At 46.0% G+C, this 8,478-nt stretch overlaps 1 protein-coding gene across 1 annotated transcript; it reads right to left on the bottom strand.

Annotated features, from left to right (window-relative positions):
* Positions 1 to 2,207: 2,207 nt before the first annotated feature.
* On the bottom strand, positions 2,208 to 5,620 carry si:ch211-284k5.2 (uncharacterized protein CFAP97D2). The gene is made up of 5 exons (XM_005936970.3): positions 5,488 to 5,620; positions 3,390 to 3,470; positions 3,181 to 3,299; positions 2,897 to 3,080; positions 2,208 to 2,718 (listed from the first exon to the last, which is right to left on the bottom strand). Exons 1-5 carry the CDS (start codon positions 5,578 to 5,580, stop codon positions 2,629 to 2,631), a joined length of 567 nt encoding a protein of 188 aa, XP_005937032.1. The 5' UTR covers positions 5,581 to 5,620; the 3' UTR covers positions 2,208 to 2,628.
* Between the last annotated feature and the right edge of the window lie 2,858 nt (positions 5,621 to 8,478).

Here is an 8,478-nt window from a genome sequence, read left to right as displayed (position 1 = left end):
TTCTGATCATTTAATGTTGCTTTTGTTGCCCGGACCTGCTTTACGGTTACAGACGCCGTTAACTGTTCCCAGATGGCCCGCAGAGGTTCAGGTCCAGCCCGGGATCGGGACAAGCGCACAGCGTTAAAGGGCTTTTCCACAAACAAGTGAAGCTCTCACAGCGGCGCAGAGCTTCAGCTTAACCTGGATATCTGTTTCTTATCTGGCTTCGCTCACCCTAAAATCATCGGTGAGGCTGAGACGTCTCATGGAGGTGCTTATCAGCTCGATAAATTAACCCCAGGTTTCCCACTCTGTGTGTGTGTGTGTGTGTGTGTGTGTGTGTGTGTGTGTGTGTGTGTGTGTTTGTGTGTTTGTGTGTGTGTGTGTGTGTGCGTGTGCGTGTGTGTGATAAGATGAAGTCTTTTTAGCTGAAAACTGCTACATGGATAACGTCTACTTAAAGCCTGAAAGCACGAATCTGTCAGGGCACAGAGGTCCAGCTCATCATCGTGCATTCCTTTACAGTAAAGTGTAGACGTGTGTGCAAGACCATTTTACCCAGCTGACGTGTCTGACAGCAAATACAGAGCAAATTAATGTTTTATAATAAGTCAACAAATACGAGGCTTAGGCGCCCTGGTTTGCATTATATCACTGTGTGAGCTCAGTGCGGCTCCAGCGTGAGTCTGTAATCTTTTCCAGAGACGCGCTTTCTGAAGTTTCCATCGCTGCTCATCGCTGAGCAGCGACGAGTGTCTGCTGCCTCCTAGTGGAGAAATCAGGGGACAAGCTGAGACGTTGTCCGGTCCATACATGACCTCAGCAGAAATGTGCCCTAATTTATAATGAATTACTCCAGAGCTGTGTTCATAGGCCGTTATTTTTGTGCCTCTGAGCGCACGTAAAAAAACGTTTGCAGGTGCAAGTGTTGCATTTTGAGGAGAAATTTATTTTGTGCGAAGAAAAGCTGAATCTGCAAATGCAAAAGCTGAGCGAGAGGGGCTGCTGTTGTGTGTGTGCGCGTGTGTGCGCGTGTGTGCGCGTGCATGTGTGTGTGTGTGTGGATAACAGCAAACACTGAAACACAGTTTTTGCACGCAGCAATGAAGTTTGTTCACTCAGATTCAGATTTTCTTCGCTCAAAATAAATTTCTCCTCAAAATGCAACACTTGCACCTGCAATTTTTTTTACGTGCGCTCAGAGGCACAAAAATAACGGCCTATGTTCATGGGCTCATGCACAGGTGTGCAAAAGTGGAACCCCTTCACTCCAGGAGAGTGACGGGGTTAATAACAGAAGGATACCCGAAGTTCAGCATCTTTCATTTACAGTCAGCGACTCCTTCAGTCAAATATGAAAATATTTCATTCAAGTCCATCATGGGCAGAAACTAGCAGCTAGTTAACAGTGAAGGTCAGCAGGCTGACTAAACTAACCTTCACCCCTTTAAGTTCAATATCATTGCTAAATTAGTTTAATAGTAAATGATCTACTCAACAGTGAGTGAAGCCTCAAAAGCTGACTTAATAACTGAAGCTCCTTTTAATTCTGCTAGTTAGGCTCAAAGTGGTTAACTAACTCATTAATTAGGCAGAACCAAAGTATCCACTAGTTACGAGTTTTGACTTTAAAGGTGAGATTTTAGTTCATTACAGCAAATAAATCCAAGTAGGTAACTAGTAAAGGTAAAAATGGTGAGCAATGAACTAGTTAAGCTCTTTTTTCACTTACCAGTAAAGTAGCAAGAAAAGTAAGGCTCAAAGTGTGTAGTTCACTGGAAAGGTCACTAGTTCATTAGTGAAGATCCCTAAGCTGATTAACTTGTTACTCTTTTAGTTTGATCTTTTAGATTACATACTACTTAACCTACAGTTAACTAGTATCTTTAGTACAACTTTGAGACAAATTGTGACTTTGCTCCCTAACTTGTCAAAATGCAGATCAGCTAACCGTGAAGGCAGCTATGTTAATTAGTGAGATGTTTACTAGTGAGACCCAGATGTCCACTTGTTGCGCTCGCACATATGAAATCTGTCCCAGGGTGTCCTTGGCTCCGTCCTTTGCTCCATTTTGTTGAACTGGTAGAAGAAAGAAATCGTCCTGTGTCTGCAGCACGTTTCCCACATTTAAAATGTTGTGCGAGCGTGCAAAGACATTTGGACCAACTATGCTCAGCATTGCTCTCTATCAAAGCTGAAATGGCCAATAGGACGTGCAGCATGTTTCTCCTCCTGACCGCTCACAGCTGCATGTGTGTCACATCTGCAGCTGACATAGAATCAGCGCATGCTTGAAACCAGAGCAGGAAACTCCCACCAGGAACAGGGTTTTTCATACTTTGTACCATCTCCACATTTACTTTTTAGTGAAGCTCTGAGAACATTGATGAACCTGTTTGGTGCACAGCGCCACCTGCAGGTACCGTCACTAACCCTTTGGGGTAGAGTGGTAGGAAGGATGTGCAGGTACAGAAATGGACTTTTGTAAAACCTCCGAAATGAATCAGCCTTTGTGTGGAACAACGTGACCATGCACAGTTTGTGAAGAGAGGCAGAAACGTGATCATGCTCGGACCCTTTTATTATGGGACAGGACAGATGGTCTGGTTGGAGACAGACGGTTGTGTTTGTGTTTCAGGAGGTTTCTCAGTCGGTGCTGTCAGTGTTGGAGTCTCTGCAGCTCGCAGACGGCTCGCTGCTCTCCACGGCGGCAAACTTCACCTTTCTGCTCGGCCTCTGTGGACACAGAGACACCAGTGATCATCATCATCATCATCATCTACAGGGTTCCAGTATCCAGGGAACCTGGGAGTGCTGAGTGTGCACTGAAGAGCATTTTGTGAAGAGTTCTTACATTCAGCATCTTTGAACACCAGGATGTATCAGGACACCTGAGCTCCCTCCATCAACTCACCTGTTTGTCTCCTGGCCTTCTCGGGTAACGAGAAATGTTGTCCAGACGACGCTCCGTCCTCTCCCAGTCATCCAACCACAGCTGGCGGCGATACTCTGACTGGCGAGATGTGATTCGTTGGTAGATGGCCTGATTCTGATGGGTGACCAACAGAAGCTCGTGCTTCCTCTTGTTCACATTCAGACTGGAAAAGATGAGAAATCAAAAGAGAAAACATGAACCAGAGACGCTGCTGTACGGAAACCCAGATACCCGTGAACGACTTCATCATGAACACACCTTACCTCCTCAGGTGGTACTGGTTCCTGTGGTCCACGAGGCCTTTGGAGGAAAAGATGTCGGCTAGTTTGGAGGCCAGGAGGTGATTGTCTCTGTCGACGACTGACAGACGCTCATCCTGCAGCTGAAGCACAGAAACAGATCCCAGTCCCTCAAACACAAGGTGTGTGTGTGTGTGTGTGTGTGTGTGTGTGTGTGTGTGTGTGTGTGTGACCTGCAGTTTTTTCAGCTTGAGCTGGATGTGAGCTGGTGTCCTGTTGCCCTTGGTGTCCACTGCAGGCAGGGCGGAGTTCACCTGCAAAGGTAAACCCAGGTCGCTGTGACTCACCGGTTTATAGTTTTGTTTTTATTGTGAAGGACAATAAAACCAGTTTTGATTGGCACATCATCCTGGGGAGGTGTAGGTGTTTTAGCATCCCCGAGTTTTTCCTTTTTTCTTTAGAGTCTTTAATTCTTCATCGTTCTGGTCGTCCTTGTCCAGACTTGTTATCAGAGTCCTCTCTTCTTGCTCACGACCTGGTTTCTCTTCATAGTCATTCATATTTAATTCCTGCCTCCTGTGACTCGTTAAGTCTCTGTGGTTGATGTTCTTGTGTTTTGGTTGTCAGTAGGACCTTTATCTTGTACTCTGTGTTTAGTTTTACTTCCCGCTCGTCTCGTTGTCTTGATTGTGTCCAGCTGTGTTTCCCTGGTTACCTCACGCGTGTTGAAGCCCTCGGCCTGTGTCTGTTGCTGTGTCCTGTTTCTCTGTGTTACTGGAGTTTTGTCTGCTTCTGTTCAGAGATGTCTTCTATCATTTCTATAATCTAACACATTAGTGTTCACTTTTGTCAGAAGCTTCTGCATCATCTCTCAGATTGAAGCTCTGTAAAATAAAAGCTGTGGCCTGTGGCCCCACCTCCTCCACCCAAGTTTCTGATTAAAGTGCCATCTACATTTTAGCTGTCTGGGGTGTGGGGCCTTCCTGCTGCTGCGGAGTTGGGGCGGTCTGCTTCTCCCCACCGCAGGGAAAAGGGTAACACCACCTGGGTCTGGGTGCAGTTCCCCCCTCCAGGGGCAAGGGTACCTAGACCCGGTTTGTAGAGTACGCTTGGGGGGTGTGTGTGTACAGCGTCTCTTTATGTCTGTCTCCACGTTGGTTGAGTGTGGAGTAAGTGCATATGAGAGCATGAGGGTGGGAATGGATGTTTGTGTCTGTGTGTGCCTGTATGTCTGTGTCTATATGTCAGGTTGGGTATCAGACGCCACCTCTCTGGGGACATCTCAGGCCCTCCAAGGTTTGGAGGCCTATCTCCCCCCACCACTTCCCCTGCCAGTGGCGGACTCCCTCAGACATCGGTGCGTTGGCTTCATGCCCTGGAGGACGGGGCTGTGGCCCCCCCACACCCTCTAGCAGATCATTACATGAAGGAACCTTTTAAAAAAAAAAAACAAGCGCGTCCATGCTCACAGGTGTACACACGGGTGATCACACCCACAAACTACACCCTTTTTGGCTCCTACCTCAAAGCACACTGTGTTCTGTTGATCTTATGTGCTGCACAATAATGTTTAATATTTAGTATTTACTGTCATATTCCCATATATCATTGTGATGTTGTTTATTCTATTACTTCTCTTGTTTTCTTTTCTCTTTCTCAACAGGTGATCCAGGTGATTGATAGATGGATTTTTTTTGCTTATTTAGTTGGTTTTTGTTTTTTTGCCCTTTATCCCCGTCCCTCTTCCCCGCTGTTTTTCCCCCCGTCTTCCTTTCTCCCTTTTCTTTTCCTCATTCAAGTCTGTCCTGTATCCAGCAAGTGAAAATAAAAAATAAATAAAATAAACAATAAAAGGTGAATCAAATGGACCATTATGGCAAGGCTGATTTGGTAAAGTAAATCCGTTGGGCATCTTTCTTCGCCTTTAGACAATAATTCTGATGCAAAAGAGCCAAACGGGACAGGCAAAAAAAACAAAAAAAACAAACAAGCGAGCATTTAAAGCAGAGGACGTATGTCAAAGCTGCAGTTCCTCTAATGTCCAGCAGGGGCTCCACACTGAGTCAGTCCCCATAGACTTTCATGTTGAAACTTTACAGCAGGAATAACCGTGTTTATATCCTGATACCGAGCCCTAGTTTGGCCTCTAATCTAAACCCGTTTCCACCCGTCCTTCATTATCACCTCCATCTGTAGCTCCTTCAGTCCCACCTCACCTGAATCCAGCTCTGATGGAAAACCAGAAAACCAGAGCCCCGTGTGTACCAGTGGCACCTTCCACCGTTCATCCTCCACCCTTCAGCCTCACCACTATTCATCCTCCACCCTTACCTTCCTGCGGTGGTTTTCGTAGTTTATCTGGTCCCATCGCTGCTGCAGGTAACGGTTGGTGACGGGTTTCAGAGGCTGGTATGACTTGTGCATGTTTCTCAACTGGTGATAACCTGCAGCTCTATCACATCCATCCACCTCAGCAGGAGGTGTGTGTGTGTGTGTGTGTGTGTGTGTGTGTGTGTGTGTGTGTGTGTGTGTGTGTGTGTGTGTGTGTTTGCAGGCCTTGCAGGTTGTCACCATGGAGATGTACCCCTTTGTGCCATTGCAGCCAGGTAAGTTTCCTATTAATTATTACTGAGCTTATCCTCGAAACTATGCTGAGCACACACACACACACCTGGGATGACCATGCTTACTTACACCAGCTGAGTTGTCTTTTAACTTTGTGTCTGAACACACGTCACGCTTTTGCATTTTGTTTATGCTTCATTTTGTGATTTCTGCTCACTCGGCTCTGGTCCTGACTTTGTCTGGTTTCCTTCCTTTTTTCACCAATTCTCCAAGTGGTTGCAGTAAGTGTGTTAATGGGGTATCACAAGAAAATGAGCCTATCATAAATAAGAACCAAACAAAGTCAGTCATGGACTACCTTAAAATTCATTGAGTTTTTAATGCAGACAGAGCTTCATGTGCAGAGGAAGGAGAAAGGAGGATGAAGATGGGGCTGCCAGGCAAGAGGAAAAGAAGAAGATCTCAAGGAGGTTTGTAGATGTAGTGAAGGAGGACTGGCAGCAGGTTGGCTGCTGGGATAGGAGGAGATGGAGGCAGATGATCTCCTGTAGCGACCTCTAAAGAGAGCAGCTGGGAGAAGAAGTGGCTCAAACCACTGTGAGGCATCTTACAGGGGAGTCGGCTTCAATGGCTAAACATGGATTGTTGTTCATGTTCATCTAAAATCTGCACAAAAGGTTAGAGCAGGGGTCGGCAACCTGCGGCTCTTTAGTCCTTTTAGTGGTTTAGGAAAATAAATTATTTTTTTTAAGTATTTAGCTGAAGTGTATTTTATTTATGTTAGTCCTTTTTTAACTTGTAGTTCTAAATTGGAAGATTATTGTGATATTGACATATAAAAATAAAATTATATTTTATTTTTTTTTCATCGCTCAAAATAAGCGTCACACGCCGGCACGTGCAGAGGGGGGGGCTAGAGGGGCTTGAGCACCCGCCCCTTTCCTGATGGGTGCCCAAAGTGCCCTTTTGTTGAGGCAACTTTCTTTTTAAAAAAAGTGTTGTTTTTTTTTTAATGTGTGCGTGCGGAGTCCTGTCTGTGCTCCTCAACAATAATATTTAACTATTAATCACAGTTTTGCTAAATAAAAGGATCTGGCTTGAGAGATCTTTTTATTTTTCGTTTTTGTCTACATTGTACTGAAATGCTTCATTATTGCAAACATTTTAAGATATACTTGTTATTCTTAACATCTTAACAGATACTCTGACCCATAACTATCGTAAAACGCTACGACCGGAAGTAGAAACCTTTCGCGCATGCGGGGTACCGATCGGGTTTCCGGTACGGATCGGGTAGTGACAAGGTGAGTAGCTCAAATGTGCTGTTAGCATGTTAGCAGAGCGATGCTACTGTGAACCGAGGAGCTATTGTCTTGATGTGAGCTTCTACTCAGGGTTTTTTCTTCCAGTTCAGAGCAGAAATTTTTTGTTAAGATACTGGATGTTGTGTTTTTCTCCACAATTTTAATTATAAGCTAGATACATAGCTGCTAACAGCAACAGGGATGAGTCAGTGAGTCAGTTGGGCTTGTGAATCATGAGTATTGAACGACTCGTTCATGATTCGCGCATCACTACCCGCAATCACGCCTCGCCGCCTTAACGTCTATGCGATCTATGCTGTTGTGTTGGTGTGTGTCGGGCTGTGTGCGTCAGCAACCGTGTGTGAAAAGCGTGTTCATGCAAACGTCATCAGGTCTGCCGTGATATGTTTACAACGGGACTTCTGCTCCTGAACCTCTGCGCACAGCGTCTGCAGGTCGGGGCTGTACGAAGTCACTTTCATCTTTACAGGACTGTAAGCTGTCGTCTGTGAGGCGTGAGCGTGTTTGTCTTTAACATAGTTCACGGTGGAGAACAGCTGCTGACATAATGTGGATCCGAAGATCCATAACTGGCCTACCTGGGGTTGAAAGTCTCGATAAATGCACGGCGTTTCGGCGACTACACCGGCTTCCACGCGTGTGACCTAGGGCCGTGCAGAGAGGTTTAAAGGGGCACATTGAACCAGGCTGAATAACAACAACACACATTCATCAAGAATCTAATATGGGAAGGGCAGGGCTGTGTTGATCTGAGACTGTAGACATTAGGGGGATGAGTCGGACTACAGAGATGAGGTCAACAGACTGACTGAGTGGTGTTCAGTTAACAACCTCCAACTGAACACCACGAAAACTAAAGAACTTATCTTGGACTTCAGGAAGGGCAGAGCAGACCCGGCCCCACTTTACATTCACGGGAACTGTGTGGAGAGGGTACACTCCATGAGGTTTCTGGGCGTGCAGATCTCTGATGACCTCTCCTGGACTGCAAATACTACGGCGGTGGTTAAAAAGGCCCAGCAGCGTCTCCACTTTCTGAGAGTGCTCAGGAGGAACAACCTGGAGGAGAGGCTGCTGGTGACATTTTACAGAGCCACCATAGAGAGCATCCTAACGTACGGCATAACAACATGGTATGCAGGGTGCTCAGCTGCAGACAGGAAAGTACTGCAGAGGGTCATCAACACAGCCCAGAAGATCACTGGCTGCTCTCTGCCCAGCCTGGAGGTCACTGCAAACTCTCGGTACCTCAGCAGAGCTGGCAATATCATCAAGGACCACTCTCACCCCAGCAACCAACTGTTTGAACTATTACCGTCAGGCCGACGGTACAGGTCACATAAAACCAGGACAAACAGATTCAGGGATAGCTTCTTTCCCAGAGCTATCACCGTAGTAAATAAGCACAAAAACAATTGAACCTATTCCATAC

This window comes from Haplochromis burtoni, unplaced genomic scaffold (assembly GCF_018398535.1).
Source record: "Haplochromis burtoni strain Fernald_Lab_line unplaced genomic scaffold, NCSU_Asbu1 Contig_222, whole genome shotgun sequence".
Taxonomy (NCBI): domain Eukaryota; kingdom Metazoa; phylum Chordata; class Actinopteri; order Cichliformes; family Cichlidae; genus Haplochromis; species Haplochromis burtoni.
This window is presented reverse-complemented; position numbering and strand designations above follow the sequence as displayed.

Bases quoted from the DNA above. Each gene is read 5' to 3' on its own strand.
- si:ch211-284k5.2 (XM_005936970.3), bottom strand. From the start codon at position 5,580: ATGCACAAGTCATACCAGCCTCTGAAACCCGTCACCAACCGTTACCTG. The intron at 3,300-3,389 runs GTCACACACACA...TCTGTGCTTCAG, and splicing joins TCAAGCTGAAAAAACTGCAG to CTGCAGGATGAGCGTCTGTC. The intron at 3,081-3,180 runs GTAAGGTGTGTT...CATCTTTTCCAG, and splicing joins AACCAGTACCACCTGAGGAG to TCTGAATGTGAACAAGAGGA.